The sequence below is a fragment of the Schistocerca americana genome, chromosome 11 (assembly GCF_021461395.2).
Source record: "Schistocerca americana isolate TAMUIC-IGC-003095 chromosome 11, iqSchAmer2.1, whole genome shotgun sequence".
NCBI lineage: Eukaryota > Metazoa > Arthropoda > Insecta > Orthoptera > Acrididae > Schistocerca > Schistocerca americana.
The window spans coordinates 88575782-88593145 of record NC_060129.1 but is presented as its reverse complement, the minus strand read 5'-3'; the positions used below and the strand labels follow the sequence as shown (position 1 = coordinate 88593145).

The following is a 17364-nucleotide window of genomic DNA, read 5'->3' as shown; positions in this document are numbered from 1 at the left end:
AATATACCGTATACCATGCACATGCGGAAAAGTTTATGTCGGAATGACTGGACGATCAATTAACAACAGGATCAAAGAGCATAAGCGACATTGCAGGTTGGGGCAGGTGGAGAAATCGACCATGGCAGAGCATGCACTGAATGAAACCGACCACGTAATAAAATTCGACGACACGCAAGTTCTGGCTGTAGAGAAGCACAACCACACGCGCTTGTTTAGAGAAGCTGTAGAAATACAAAAACACGCTGATAGTTTCAACAAGAAAGAGGAAAGCCTTAAGGTAAACGGATCCTGGCTGCCCGTACTGCAGCGAACGACCGTCGCAGGTAGCAAGAGGAGAACCGCACCGGAAATGACCGCGGAGAAGCCCTGGGACGTTGGCGCGCCATGTACATATAGTCTGCGGCCGCGAGCTCGGCTCCAGTTCACCACCGGCAATGGAGGGTGAAGCTTTGACAATGCCAGCCACTCGCGCTGGCGAAACGTCAGAAAAATCACTTTTCTATGTGTTCACTTTGTGGTCCATACCACAGCCACTGGTTCGTCTGGACCTATCGCAAAGCCCAAAAGGCTCAGTTCTACCTGTGGCCTCCACTGGCAGTTTTTCTCTATTGTTGGTGAGTTTCAGGACTCAGAAACAGTCTACATAGATGGCTCAATGGCTCTTGTCGGCTTCACTTATGCTCACGTTGGAGATGCTGAACAGAGCTCCTAGCTGGACTGCGTCAGTGTTTTCACTGCACAGTTGGTAGCTATCTCTCGCACTCTTCAGCATATCCATTCCTGCACAGGTGAGTCCTTCGTCATCTCTAGTGACTCTTTAAGTAGCGTAGAAGCTCTCTATCAGTGCTTCCCTCACCACCCTTTGCTGTTAACTATCCAGCAGTCTCTTTGTGCCCTCGGCGACAGCGGACATTCGGTGACCTACATTAGGACCCCAGGACATGCTGGGATCCTGGGCAGTGAACTTGCTGGTTGGCTGACCAAACATGCTACCAGTAAACCAACTCTGGAAATCTTCGCACTGGAGACTGATCTCCAGTTGGTCTTATGCTGTAAAGTTTTCAGGATCTGGGATGCTTAATGACACACGGTCAGTACACCAAATAAACTATGTGTTGTCAAGGAGAATACAAATCTGTGATAATCATCCATGCAAGCCACTCGCAGGGAGTCTGTTGTCCTTTGCTAACCCCACATCAGCCGCACCTGGCAGACACATAGACACCTCCTCCGTCGCTAGGACGTACCTCAGTGTTGCTGTAGGTCCCACTTGACTGTCGTCCTCATCTCACTGGACTGCCCTAGTTTAGTTGCTCTGCAGTGGACTTTTAACCTTCCCATCACACTGTTAACGGTGTTGGGAGTCAGTCTTAACAGTTGACATCGTTTTACGTTTTATTTGTGAGGGTAATTTTTATCACACAATCTAATGGTGAGCATCTGGCTTTTTCTATCTTTATTTTAACTCTTCCTCACTCTTTCTTTGCTGTTTTTTAGCCTTGGTGTTCGTATTTTCCCTGTCCAAGTTCGTCTAGCCTTGTCTTTAAGGCTGGAGGTTTTAGTGTGTTGCAGAGTGGCTCGCTCATCCTTTATTCCTGTTGTGATCACCCAGTCCTGGCCATCTGCTGCATTGTTCTGATACCATCCACTGTTTTTTCTTTTAGTTTACGTTTTCCACTTTTGTTAGCCTTTTTTGTTTTCTTCTTCAGTGTGGTTTCGAGTCAGTCTTTCACCTTTTACTTTCCCGAAATCGTTTTGGTAATGTTTTTAACCTGAGAGCTGTTTGAATGTAGGGTAATGGACAGATGACAGCGTAGTTTGATCCCTTTACTCACCACACCAACCAACCAATTAAAACTGCTCTCATAAAGAATCGAACTCAATGCAGTTTTCGTAGTACTATAGCTAGGAACATGTCAGATCTATTGCCAGAATGTACAGATATATTTTATATCAGACCTCAGCTTGTAAATCACATCCAGCGAGAATGATAGTTGGGTTTGACAATCCATATGACTGAGTGAAAAACAATTTTTAATATGACTGTGAGCAAAATGCGATTTAACGGATGAGTGACTAACATGATATACAGTGTTATAATTAACGAGGCATCCACAGTCATCGTTAGTCAGCATCTTATGACACCACTATACGCAGATTAGTATGGGATGGCTGCTGCCAGCAACATCACATGCTTCTGATTTTAAATCACATCTCGTAATATGACAAGGACTTCAGGTTTCCAAGATGAAGAAGATATGTAAGGAAAATGCTTATAAATAAGTTTGCAGTTCAACAGGAACTAAAATTTGCAGAAAACTGCACACGTTTGATCAGCGAGACCAGTAATTGACTACGAAACAGTTCCAGCTCATAAAACTAGCCTAAATATCATCTCCATAAATGCTTGCGGATCTTATGTATTTTCCCACAATTTACAATATGGTTTGAGTTAGTTAGGAACATAACCGTATGTCAGTGCTTCAAAGGCTAGACGGCTGTGACACAAAAATTACTTATAAGATACAAGTGGTAACTTTCATGAAAACTTATACCATTGGTAAAAGCATTTAGCAGTAGTATTTCCACTGTTCACAACATTTCCAAACAGAACGCAGGCAGTGGTGTAATCCTTCATGTGTAATGACAGCTCCTTCAAGAACATCTTTAGTGTCACACTGCTACAGGACATGCAGATATTGGATCTCAAGCCACAGAACTGAACGTCACGAAAGACAAGAAATTACTGCTATGTCCAAATGCATTCTCATTCCATATGAAGCATCTAGCAGATACACTTCGATCAATGTAGATCTAATAAATCACAAGCTAGATTCTGTTTCCGAGTATTAGTTGGACACAGTTTTTTTTCAGGGAATACTCTAAATAATCCCTTGCTGACCACAAAACTCAGAGCCAGCAGGTAGGAGGTAATTTGTGATAATGTTACCATAACGGATAAATTATACAGTTTCCTATCCCTCCAAGTTTACTTTGCCTGCAATTCTGAATAGTAGACAAACGATGAATGGAGCTGCATGATGGAAAAAACATGTTCACCAACAGAGCAACTTACAAACACACGGAATTCAAGTGCATTCCTAAACCGAAATATACTGATCACCAATGCACTAAATCACTATTTTAAAGAAAAGAAATCCTATTAACTGTCTCTCAAAGTGAAAGATTAAAAAATCTGTTAAAGTCCTTGTTCATGCTAAGCAGGAAATCTAACTTGCGGTCGTGATGTGAAACAAAATTTAAACTGTCACTAATGTTCATTACATTACTTTGCAAATTCAACTTTTCTGAGTGGTTTTCCAGGGTATCATTTCACTTCAGTGCATGTTCATTGTTTTCAGTGTGATTGGCTTCTTCTTTCTTAGTGCATTAGATTAATTTCACTTCAATTATTGCTTATGGCACATACTGTCTCTCAAATGGTTCAAATGGCTCTGAGCACTATGGGACTTAACTTCTAAGGTCATCAGTTCCCTAGAACTTAGAACTACTTAGACCGATCTAACCGAAGGACATCACACATATCCATGCCCATGGCAGGAACGTAGCGGTCGCGCGGTTCCAGTCTGTAGCGCCTAGAACCGCTCGGCCACCCTGGCCGGGGGGCTCTCAAAACATCTTATTATAAGTGAATTACATTTTTATAGTAGATTTGTGTTCCTGCTACTTTCATGAGGTGAAACATTATTTTTCATCACTAGACAGGAAAAATTGTGCGCCAAAATTATAAATGAAAAACACTGTTTTGAGAATCATTCGGCTAAAAGTCCGTTAAGTATAACAAATATTTTATAAAGTCATTCTTACATTTCAGAGTGAATCATAAGTTACCCCATTTCCTGTTAGTATTCTATGTACAGTAATCCATATGCAGAGAGCTAACTTTTGATTTATGGGAGCACAGTCAGTCCCATGGTTTGAGATCCTACATCTGCATGTACTGTAGCATTGTGACACTAAAGGCAGTCTTGAAGATGCTGTCATTACATAGATAGAGACACACCACTGGCTGTGTTCTGTTAGGAAATTTTTTGGGCAGTGGAAGGACTGCTGCTAAATACTGAAAGAATTGGGAGTGACTCATTATTACTAACAGAGTTTATATGTATGTAATATTTGTCAAAAATATGGGAGAAAATGCTAGGAAAGCTTATGGCGTGTAGTTTTCATTTTCATGCATGCAATTTTGGGCATGGTTTGCAGGTCTCCACCATATCCATTGTACATCAGTGCTAGAAACACCACTCAATAAATTGCCTGCTACACCACACCCCATCAGAGATCACTCGTGTACAGAAGGTGGCTATCATCGGTTCACAGCTGAGGCACGCCCATGCTGGGTGGTACCACTACCAGCCCCAATAACCACACATATGAAAGGCAAAGACTCATCGCTCTGTATAAGTTGTGTGTGGCTGCTTCAGCAGCAGATTTAGAGTACAGATTAGCGGATCATTTTTTAACAGCGATAAACTTTGTGGCCCAGAAGCCCACATACGACTGATCTAACAGAATATAGACTTGCAGCATCTTGTCCACCCAGAAAATCTGTTGGATTGGAGGAGAGGGTATCATGCACTGGGTGTACTGATGAGGCAGCAAGCTGTAATTAAAGTGGGGATTCCATAAAATATTCAGTCGTAATGAGAAACCGTAGTAGATCAAGTGTCTTAAATTGTCACTGATTCTGGTCAGGTTATAAATGATTACCATTAAAGTACCAGTAATGATAGTTTAACACCTGTTTGTGAAGCAGCTTCCACAGCTCCGTATTAAATTGCCCAAACAGCTCAGAGACTGGCTCTCATCTGTAGGAGTTTTTTGAATCTGGAGATGTGACTTTGACGTCTGTCAGTGATCTGTGCATTTAAAAAATAAGTAGCACTACTTCAAACATTCAGTGTCACACCGTGGGAACACCTTCACCAGACTACACACACACACACAAAACACACACGCACAAAAGACACACACACTCAAACATGTGTGCAAGGCAAACATAAATACACTGCCTTCACCGGGACCACACCAAGTGAAACACTGTGGGAGTCAAAAGGGCTTCAGAGCTGTTGGTTCCTGTACAGTCATTGAGGATTCACGTCTGTTTCTATCTATATAGAAAAGAACCATTATTATCTCATGCAGTTATCACTATAAAATGAGTTTTGAGTATGTCAGCTGTATGATTTTCAATAGAATCAGCAACATTTGCAAATCTGTCTGCCCAAAATATTTCTAGAAAAAGGAATTATATATTTTATCGATCAGCGGATATTGGATTCATTAATTTAATACGTCATTTACCATTACTTCTTAATTGACTTTAGTTTCAGAAAATGTTACTAAATTCTTCTCCTGAACACATGTCGCACAGTGTGTTGTATCAGCATGTAGGTATTTTCGTTTAGACCCATCCTAGCGAGATTGTCGCATCTAAATTACATACTGCAGCACTTTCCAGGAAACAAGATTTACTTTCCAACGGTTGTCATATCGAGACAAGTACATTAAACTTTAATTTACTCTCATGATCTCGCTGTCGCCTTAAGGCGCATCACGGCCAGAGGAATATAAGACGAAAGTTTCTCTTTCTCTCTATCTCTCTCTCTCTTTGTCTCCCTCTCTCTCTCTCTCTCTCTCTCTCTCTCTCTCTCTCTCTCTCTATCTCTCTCTCTTTCTCTATGTGTATGTTTCTGTGTGTGTGTGTGTGTGTGTGTGTGTGTGTGTGTGTGTGTGTGTGTGTGTGTTTGTTTGTTTGTTTGTTTGTTTGTGTTAGTTCTTGTGTGTATGTGCATCTGTCAATGAGTGTGATTGTGTGTAGGGGTAGAGGAGTCCAGTTTGGTATCATTGCTGTACCCTAAACGTCACTACTAAATGGTTTCCTGGTTAATAGTAGCTTTCTCTGTTTGACGAGTTTGTGTCAAGAAACTTGTTGATAATTGGGTTTACTTTTGCTCCTGTAATAACAGAAACTTCTCTTTAAATAGCAGGAGACGTCATTAGCATTATGTGTCACATTTTCAAGTGTCAGAGAGGACTGCTGCACACAGAGACGTAGTAATGGCTGAACGAAGTGGAAGGCAACAACTTCTATAATGACTGAATTCTAAGGTCAAAAAACTAACGATCATGAATTAAAGTGACAAAATGTGATAACTTTGTATCTTGAGAGTTGGAGTGTAGGAATTTTTTGTGGAGAGTGCATGAAGAATTTGAGAGAATGACGTAAATGTGCATCTGTACGTTAATATAAAACAACTTTCTCAGTGTTCTGTATTACAGATGGGAGATTTATCAGTTGTCAGAGAGATGAGTTTTAGAATTGGTTACAGTTGTACCACTTCGATACGCTTCTTCATCAGAAGTGTGTGTCTGAAGGAAAGTATGAGAGTTTCTGTGTTTTGTGTAGGGCCCTCTCTGCAGCGGAGAAAGGCAAGAGGCTGATCAAGGCAGCTAACGATGGGACAGTGCAAGAGCTGCAAATGCTGCTGGCAGCTGGGGCTGATGTGGGTGCGACGGATGGGAACAAGAACACTGCACTGCACTGGGCAGCCTGGGAGGGTCACGTGGAAGCGGCGAGCTGTCTGGTGGGGGCTGGCGCGGAGGTGGGCGCCGGGAACTGGGTCCAGAACATGCCGCTGCACTGGGCTGCATGGGGCGGCCGGCCGGCCGTGGTGCGGCTGCTGGCGGCGGCCTCTGCAGACCCCAATGCCAGGAACGTGGACGGGGACACGCCGCTGCACTTCGCGGCTGAGCATGGCCGCACAGAGGAGGCGACTGCACTACTCGATGCAGGGGCTGACAGCGGAGCCAGGAATCACAAGGGGAAAACCCCAGTGGACCGCGCCAGGCAGTTCAACCACCAACACTGGATAGACAGGATAACACGACACTAGCACTACAATACACACCTCTGAAGTAAATAGAACACTGCTCTAGTAAAATCACAACAGTAGCGACAATGTGAGATTCATATACACTAATGTGTGTAGCAAGAAGCGAGTTTCCTTCCATGAAAACTCAACAATAATCGAAACGTATATCATTAATAATAAACATGTTTTTAACTAAATTCATTATTGTAAAGTAATTGGTAAAAATATGCTATTACACATAACACCACAGCCAGTGTGGCAGTAAGGCGCTGTACTGTTGCGGTAAGTTGCTGGCTACAGTAACAATAAATCTTCAATTTAATCAACAACAATTTATTTATTCAGCCAACTGCACAATTTGCAAACACTGCCAGTGAGTGTCCGTTAAGTATGACTTTAAGTAAACAGTTATGATGAAAGTCCAAAGACAGTCGTCTGAACAGAAAAAGAGCACGTTGTATTGAGCAGGAACATCAGTCATCCCCAAGGAAACCCCAGAGGCTTAGTTTGTGTCTCAGAATAATGTAATACAGTATCACAGTAGCTGTGGAAAAAATAACAATGATTACTCAAACCATTCTTCTTACAATACCATATAGATATTACAGCGCTTCTTAAAAACATCAAGAATTTTCTTACTTGCCAAGGACAAGCATTTACAAGAGAAACACACTCACTAATTATGTCCATGTCTTGCGGAGATGCAAATGTGTTCACAATGCAACAATTTCCAAAACTTATGATAAGGCATACGCCCACAGAAATTTTCATTGAAGGAGTCCACATACATGAAAATAAATCATCTTTGGTAAAACAGTTACTGACTGGTTCTTCCGTGTAGTATGCTGCACAAAGTGGAAACCGTAAGATCACGACAACTTAAAGAAATAAAAGGTAAAACATTATTAATCTGGCCTTAAGAGTCAATGTAACAATCTATCAAACAATGCTCAGAGCTGTATCTCATCTAGAGTAATTTAAGATTATGTTTACATGTTATTCTAAGCCAATTACATACAAGAAAAACAGTTTTGCATCACCCCAGTTCCCAGAACTCCTGAAAATAGATGTTGACTTTGGCTACTGTATCACGGAAACAGTCTATTTTACTGTTCAGAGTTGTCTATACCCACCCAAAGATGTAAATAACCATGTATGAGCAGCGCCTATTAGACGGAGGGAGTCCGACAGCTGATCAGTTCCAGTCATTCCACCAAGAAGGAGGTGCATGGCTAGTGTTGTCTGTACTTCAACCCTGCCTAGACGGTCAGTACTACGGTCTGATTGCGTTCGCATTGTTTGTGTCAGGAAGGGCTCTCAAGAAGGGAAGTGTCCAGGCGTCTCAGAGTGAATCAAAGTGATGTTGTTCAGACATGGAGGAGATAAAGAGTGAGAGGAACTGTCGATGACATCCCTCGCTCAGGCTGCCCAAGGGCCAGTAATGCAGTGGATGATCGCTTCCCACGGATTATGGCTCGGAGTAACCCTGACAGCAACGCCACCATGTTGCATAATGCTTTTTGTGCAGCCACAGGACCTCGTGTTACAACATAAACTGTGTGGAATAGGCTGCATGATGCACAACCTCACTCCAGATGTCGATGGTGAGGTCCATCTTTGCAACCACAACACCATGCAGTGTGGTACAGGTGGGCCCAACAATATGTGAATGCATCCCTCAGGACCTTCAGTCAGACAACTGTCAGAGATGTGTTTGGAGGTGACCCAGTCAGGATGAACGCATTAGATACACTGCCCAGCGAGTGCAGCAAGATGGAAGTTCCCTGCTCTTTTGGGGTGGCATTATGTGGGGCCGAAGTACGCCACTGGTGGTCATGGAAGGGGCCATTATGGCAGCACGATACGTGAATTCCATCCTCCGAACAATAGTGCAACTATATTGGCAGCATATTAGCGAGGCATTCGTCTTCATGGACCATAATTTGCGCTCCCATCGTGCACATCTTGTAACGATTTCCTTCAGCATAACGACATCGGTTGACTAGAGTGGCCAGCATGTTCTCCAGATATGAACCCAATCGCTCATGCCTGGGATAGGTAGTGCGGTTTATGGACGACGTGACCCTTGAACCACTCTGAGGCATCTACGCCGAATCGCCATTGAGGAGTGGGACAATCTGGAGCAACAGTGCCTTGATGAACTTGTGGGTAGTGTGCCATGAAGAATACAGGCACGCATCAATGCAAGAGGACCTGCTACTGGGTATGAGAGGTACCGGTGTGTACAGCAATCTGGATCACCATCTCTGAACGTCTCGCTCTATGGTGGTTCAACATGCAGTGTGTGGTTTTTATGGGCAATAAAAAGGGAGGAAATGATGTTTATGTTGAGCTCTATTCCAGATTCTGTACATATTGCGAAACTCTCCGAACCGAGTTGATGCAAAACTTTTCTTGATGTGTGCGTTTTAGCTGGTCAAGAGGCATCAGATAAGGCGCTCTTGCTTAACTTCTCTCTGTAAATAAATGAATGTGTGAAAAGGAACTTCATATATGTCGGTCAAATGTGACCATACATATGATTTGGCATAAACTTCTACCTATTGTGTGAAACTAGTAGATAAAAAGAAGACGAAAATGAACTTAAGTAACCAATTGCTCTAACTGGAACGACTTAGCAGAAGTCTTGTTGGGCAGAGTAGTGCCCAACAGCCAACAGCGTTCCACAGGTTACAAACAGAGTAAAGTTAACACTACGCTGGATACCTGTAGGAGGCTCACGAGGAAGAGTAAATAAGCTTACCTTGCAATTAATACACACTGGCCTACGGTTACTATTAAAGAAAACGTAACATATCCAAATACCTCAATAAACGATACGAACAAAGAATGAGTGACGATGGATAAACAGTGTTACGTGGATTAGTACAATTTTGAACTTAGCCAGACTCCCCTTTAAGACAAGTAATGACCTTGGTCACAAAACCTGGCTTAAGCCTGTACTATTCGTATTTTTATTTAATAATGGACATTTATACTAGATCTTAAGTCACTGGCAAGAATAGTAGGAATTAGTACACAACAACAAAAATAAATAACAAGCAGCCAAATCAGTAGTTTTCTCAGAATAGTCCATCAGTTGACTCACACCAAAACAGAGCATAGGTCTGTAAGAGAAACGCGGAATACTAACACAAATCAGCTATCTGTATCGCTGAGGCAAGCAAACCTCCGCGCCAACGGCAAGGTCTATGGTCCGTGGATGGGAAATGGAATATATTACACATCAAAAATGAAATTGATACCATTTTCATTTCATCATGCACACATTTCATCATCCAAATGAAGATGTCAGAAGGGTAGGAGTTCCTATTCAGACAAAAGTGAAACTGCAACCTATGAACACAAGACAGTCAAACAAATTTCACGAAGATAGACATGAAATGGAACTCACCCTAGGCAGAATGGTGCAACTGAGGTGGTAATTCAAATAACACAATTACAGGGAGCAATTTACTACTTTTTCTATAATTCAAGTAAATAATTGTGATTACGTTAGTGATCCGTCAGCTGAGATGCTGATATCCATATTGATGGAAGCTAAACAGCTTCTTTGACTCTCCGTGAATGATAAAGCGTAATATGTCTATCAAACGTTTGTAAAAGTTAAGCTATCATTACCTATAGATAATTAGGAATTCATAATTCAGGTGCACAGCTATTGACCTTCACTTGGGGAGTATCAACAACATATACATCTACATGGATTCTCTGCAAATCACACTTAAGTGCCTGGCAGAGGGTTCATCGAGCCACCTTCACAATTCTCTATTATTCCAATCTCGTATAACGTGCAACGAACGAGCACCTGTGTCTCTCTGTACGAGCTCTCAGTTCCCTTATTTTGTCGTGGTCATCGTTTCTCCCTATGTAGGTCTGTGTCAACAAAATATTTTCGCATTCGGAGGAACAGTTCGTGATTGAAATTTTGTTAGAATATTCTGTCGCATAGAAAAACGCCCTTGTTTCAATGATGTCCAGCCCAAATCCTGTATCATTTCAGTGACACTCTCTCCCATATCTCGAGATAATATAAAACGTGCTGTCCTTCTTTCAATAGTTTCGATGTACTCCGTCAATCCCATCTGGTAAGGATCCAACACTGTACAGCAGTGTTCTAAAAGGAGACGTACAAGCGTAGTGTAGGCCGTCTCCTTAGTAGGTCTGTTACATTTTCTAAGTGTCCTGCCAATAAAACGCAGTCTTCGGTTACCTTCCCCACAATATTTTCTGTGTGTTCCTTCCAATTTAAGTTTTTCGTATTTGTAATTCCTAGATATTTAGCTGAATTTACGGCCTTTAGATTTCACTGATTTATCGTGTAACAGAAGTTTAACAGATTTCTTTTAGCACTCATGTGGATAGCTTCCCACTTTTCGTTATTTGGGGTCAACTGCCAATTTTCGAAGCATTCAGATATTTCTTCTAAATCGTTTTGCGATTTGTGTTGATCTTCGGATGACTTTATTAGTCGATAAACGACAGCGTCATCTGCAAACAACCTAAGATGCCTGCTCAGATTATCTCCCAAATTTTCTATATAGATAAGGAACAGCGAAGGGTCTATAACACTACCTCGGGGAACGCCAGAAATAGCATCTATTTTCCTCGATGACTTTTCATCAAATTACTGCGAACTGTGACCTCCATGACAGGAAATCACAAATTCAGTCACTTAACTGAGACGATATTCCATATGCACGCAATTTCACTACGAGCCGCTTGCGTGGTACACTGTCAAAATCCTTCCGGAAATCCAGAAATAGGGAATCAATCTCAAATGCTTTGTGAATAGCACTCAACTCTTCTCGCCAATAATGAGCTAGTTGTGTTTCACAAGAACGATGTTTTGTAAATCATTGTTGACTGTGTGTCAATAGACTCTTTGCTTCGAGGTAATTCATAATGTTCGAATACAATACATGTTCCAAAATCCTGCTGCATATTCAATCCTCAGTGCGTTTTCATTTAAAACATATATATATATATATGAGTTACTATTTTTTTGCTGCCAGCATAGCCGAATGGTTATCGTCATTGCCTTCAGTGCAGAAGGAAGAGAGTTCGAATCCTGGAACCACCTCAGTGTTTCTATGAGGCCAGGAAGTCTGGAAAAGGGTCCACCCAGCCCTTGAAGCCAGTGGAGTAGCATCTCAAATAAAGAACTGGTGATACAATCAGGATTCATCTGTGGCAGTAGCAGATGGAGTTATTGGCTACATGACGATCACAAGGGCCACGGTCATAGACAGCTGATCACTCTGATTTGTAGGCATAAGTTGCCCAGACTGAACAGACCTAAGGCGTAACCTCTTAATGATTTACGTTCTACATCCCATATTTTGTATGTACAGTGTACAGGTGATATGTCACTAAGACAGAACGTACACTTTTTCACCATTTAACACTATGAGGTAACAAAAGTCTTGAGATACCTCCTAATACCGTATCACACCTCCATTTGCTCGCCGGCGCGTAGCAACTCGACGTCGCATTGACTCAACAAGTCGCTGTAAGGCCCCTGCCGAAATACCGAACCATGCTCCCTCTACAGCCGACACTGACTTGTAAAGAGTGTGTCAGAACTCTCCACTACATGAAACAATATATCCAACTCAACGCTATTCTTTCCATTGTGTAAGCACTCAGATATCGGTAGTAACAATGTTGTTGTTGTTGTGGTCTTCAGTCCTGAGACTGGTTTGATGCAGCTCTCCATGCCAGTAAAGCTGCATGCCCTCGGGAAAAATTACGGCTGTAGTTTCCCCTTGCTTTCAGCCGTTCGCAGTACCAGCACAGCAAGGCCGTTTTGGTTATTGTTACAAGGCCAGATCAGTCAATCATCCAGACTGTTGCCCTTGCAACTACTGAAAAGGCTGCTGCCCCTCTTCAGGAACCACACGTTTGTCTGGCCTCTCAACAGATACCCCTCCGTTGTGGTTGCACCTACGGTACGGCTATCTGTATCGCTGAGGCACGCAAGCCTCCCCACCAACGGCAAGGTCCATGGTTCATGGGGGGGGGGGGGGTAGTAACAATATGAGGGCGAAAGATGGGAGCGCATTGCTGTGAGACGAGGTGTGTCTGCGGGAGTGGAAGCAGTGATGTCGGTCGAGAGCTCAGAGACAGAAGACGTGTCACGCTGCCCTCACGGCTGTGACGGCAGATCTCACCACACTCGAGGCCTGATGTCATTTATACAGCCAGGAGAGATTTAGATGGCTTAACTATGCTTGGAGATGGAATTCCAGGTAAAATTCGCAAGCCTAGCGCAAAAGCAATTGCAAGGTTAGACTCGTGATTGTTAGTCCGAGTTTGCAATAATCCCATGTTTCACTTGTCAGTGAAAGAAGGCATAGAGCATATAATAATAAATATTCTCCACATATAAATAATATGCTGTGGTTACTAAATGTTAACGCAATTCTGAAACTGAAATAATTTGTTAATCTGGCACTCAGCCATTATTGACACATACGTCATTTGTCATTGTCATTATTAATACTTGCTCATGATGATTCTGAAGTTTACATTAGAGTTAATTGATAAAATCCGTTCTGAGAAGTTATTTAGTAGTCAACAGGGCCCGAGCACTCTACTTTTTATTAAATTTACTCTTAGTAACAATAAGCTTTAGCCGCATGTTGTTGTTGTGGTCTTCAGTCCTGAGACTGGTTTGATGCAGCTCTCCATGCTACTCTATCCTGTGCAAGCTTCTTCATCTCCCAGTACCTACTACAACCTACATCCTTCTGAATCTGCTTAGTGTATTCATCTCTTGGTCTCCCCCTATGGTTTTTACCCTCCACGCTGCCCTCAAATACTAAATTGGTGATCCCTTGATGCCTCAGAACATGTCCTACCAACCGATCCCTTCTTCTGGTCAAGTTGTGCCACAAACTTCTCTTGTCCCCAATCCTATTCAATACTTCCTCATTAGTTATGTGATCTACCCATCTAATCTTCAGCATTCTTCTGTAGCACCACATTTCAAAAGCTTCTATTCTCTTCTTGTCCAAACTATTTACCGTCCATGTTTCACTTCCATACATGGCTACACTTCATACAAATACTTTCAGAAATAACTTCCTGACACTTAAATCTATACTCGATGTTAACAAATTTCTCTTCTTCAGAAACGCTTTCCTTGCCATTGCCAGTCTACATTTTATATCCTCTCTACTTCGTCCATCATCAGTTATTTTGCTCCCCAAATAGCAAAACTCCTTTACTACTTTAAGTGTCTCATTTCCTAATCTAATACCCTCAGCATCACCCGACTTAACTCGACTACATTCCATTATTCTCGTTTTACTTTTGTTGATGTTCATCTTATATCCTCCCTTCAAGACACCATCCATTCCGTTCAACTGCTCTTCCAAGTCCTTTGCTGTCTCTGACAGAATTACAATGTCATCGGCGAACCTCAAAGTTTTTATTTCTTCTCCATGGATTTTAATACCTACTCCAAATTTTTCTTTTGTTTCCTTTACTGCTTGCTCAATATAGAGATTGAATAACATCGGGGAGAGGCTACAACCCTGTCTTACTCCCTTCCCAACCACTGCTTCCCTTTCATGTCCCTCAACTCTTATAACTGCCATCTGGTTTCTGTACAAGTTGTAAATAGCCTTTCGCTCCCTGTATTTTACCCCTGTCACCTTTAGAATTTTGAAAGAGAGTATTCCAGTCAACATTGTCAAAAGCTTTCTCTAAGTCTACAAATGCTAGAAACGTAGGTTTGCCTTTCCTTAATCTTTCTTCTAAGATAAGTCGTAAGGTCAGTATTGCCTCACGTGTTCCAGTATTTCTACGGAATCCAAACTGATCTTCCCCGAGGTCAGCTTCTACTAGTTTTTCCATTCGTCTGTAAAGACTTCGTGTTAGTACTTTGCAGCTGTGGCTTATTAAACTGATACTTCGGTAATTTTCACATCTGTCAACACCTGCTTTCTTTGGGATTGGAATTATTATATTCTTCTTGAAGTCTGAGGGTATTTCGCCTGTTTCATACATCTTGCTCACCAGATGGTAGAGTTTTGTCAGGACTGGCTCTCCCAAGGCCGTCAGTAGTTCCAATGGAATGTTGTCTACTCTGGGGGCCTTGTTTCGACTCAGGTCCTTCAGTGCTCTGTCAAACTCTTCACGCAGTATCGTATCTCCCATTTCATCTTCATCTACATCCTCTTCCATTTCCATAATATTGTCCTCAAGTGCATCGCCCTTGTATAGACCCTCTATATACTCCATCCACCTTTCTGCTTTCCCTTCTTTGCTTAGAACTGGGTTTCCATCTGAGCTCTTGATGTTCATACATGTGGTTCTCTCATCTCCAAAGGTCTCTTTAATTTTCCTGTAGGCAGTATCTATCTTACCCCTAGTGAGATAAGCCTCTACATCCTTACATTTGTCCTCTAGCCATTCCTGCTTAGCCATTTTGCACTTCCTGTCGATCTCATTTTTGAGACGTTTGTATTCCTTTTTGCCTGCTTCATTTACTGCATTTACTGCATTGCAGATGCTGCTGCATATTGCTGCGAATTGCTGTAAACGACATGGAAAAAGGCAGTCATCTAAAAAGGTGAGTGCCGAACTTAGGGCCAAAACAGAGACACTGACTCACCACAACATGTCATGTACTCTAATCCAGTGAGTTCCGTTGCACAAGTCAGACTCTGTATCACCTGTAAATTCTGGTTCAAAAACGCAATCAGATAATTTGAGTACTGTTTCAGATTCATTTGTTCCTGTAGTTTTTCATATTAAAATACGCATACAGATAGCTTATCCAAATGTTAGTTTTAAGGTTTTCATGTAACGATCTGCTGAAGGCTGAAATGACAGTGAATATGACACTCATACAACACGCACACAGCGTAATGAAGGTTAGATTCCGCTTACTGACCGCTCACGTTGCTTACCAAGTCCAGTTTCAAGGACGAACATAGGCAATTTTGGCTGTAGATACGTTACATATATTTGTTGAATATACGTTACAAACAGCGGAAATGTTGCCATTGGAAGGTTTTGTGACAAAGTGACGTCTCGATTATGTCCCATATTTTTCCATTCGTGTCGGCCGATTTGGGAGGGCAGTTATTTGCGCGAACTGTGCAGAAAATTCTTAAAACCAGTCGTGAACTTTTGTGCCCCAGTGACATGGTACACCGTCATCCATAAAAATTCCGTTGTTGTTTGGCAACATGAAGTTCGTGAATGGCTGAAAATGGTCTCCAAACAGCACAACATAGCAGTTTCCAGGCAACGATCGGATCAGTTGGACGAGAGGAGCCAATACGCTCTATGCAAACACAGCCCACAACATTGTGGAGCCGTCCCCGACTTGGACAGCGGCTTGCTGTCAACCTGGGCCCATGATTACGTAGGGTTCGCTCTTAGCAACTGAAATCTGGACTCATGTGATCAGTTCGCGGATGTCCAGAAGTCAAATGTCAATATTCCAAGAGAGGCGGTGCAGGCAATATGGAGTTGTTTACAAGAGTACCTGCGTCGGTCGTCTACTGGTACAGCCCATTAACGCTAAATTCTGCACCACTGTCCTAACAGATACGTTGATCGTACGTCTCACAATGATTTCTGCAGTCGTTTAACGCAGGTTCGCTTGTCTGGTAATACTGACAACTCTACGCAAACGCTATTGTTCTTGGTTGTTAAGTGAAGGCCGCGACCACTGCGTTGTCCGTGGTGAGAGATGATGCCTAAAGTTTGGTATTCTCGGCCCAGTCTTGACGTTTTGGATCTCGCCATATTGAATCCCCTAACGATTTCCGAAATATAATGTCCTACGACTCTAGCTGCAACTACTATTCCGCATTCAAAGCCTGTTAATTAACGCCGCGGGGCCAATCGCGACAACAACCTTTTCACATGAATCACCTGAGTATAAAAGACAGCTCTGACAATGCGCTGTCCTGTCATACACTGTGTGATCATATGTGTCCGGACACCCCCAAATCCAATCGTTATTCATATTAGGTGCATTGTGCTGCCACCTACTAAACTTTTCACATGAATCACCTGAGTATAAAAGACAGCTGTGACAGTGCGCTGTCCTTTCATACACTGTGTGATCATATGTGTCCGGACACCCCCAAAACCAATCGTTTTTCATATTAGGTGCATTGTGCTGCCACCTACTGCCAGGTACTCCATATCAGCGACCTCAGTAGCAACCAGACATCGCGAGAGAACAGAATGGGGCGCTCCGCGAAACTCACAGACTTCGAACGTGGTCAGGTGATTGGCTGTCACTTGTATCATACGTCTGTAAGCGGGATTTCCACACTCCCAATTATCCCTAAGTCCACTTTTTCCGATGTGATAGTGACGTGGAAACGTGAAAGAACACATGCAGCACAAAAGCGTGCAGGCCGACCACGTCTGTTGACTGACAGAGACTGCCGACAGTTGAAGAGGGTCGTAA

At 42.5% G+C, this 17364-nt stretch overlaps 1 protein-coding gene across 1 annotated transcript in view; it reads left to right on the top strand.

Annotated features, from left to right (window-relative positions):
* Positions 1-7096, top strand: part of LOC124554035 (ankyrin-3-like) — a 45311-nt gene extending 38215 nt beyond the window's left edge. The window contains exon 5 of the mRNA XM_047128070.1: positions 6434-7096. Within this exon, the coding sequence (XP_046984026.1) occupies positions 6434-6920 (487 nt within the window). The 3' untranslated portion in view covers positions 6921-7096. The remainder of the gene's footprint in view (positions 1-6433) is intronic.
* Positions 7097-17364: the final 10268 nt, after the last annotated feature.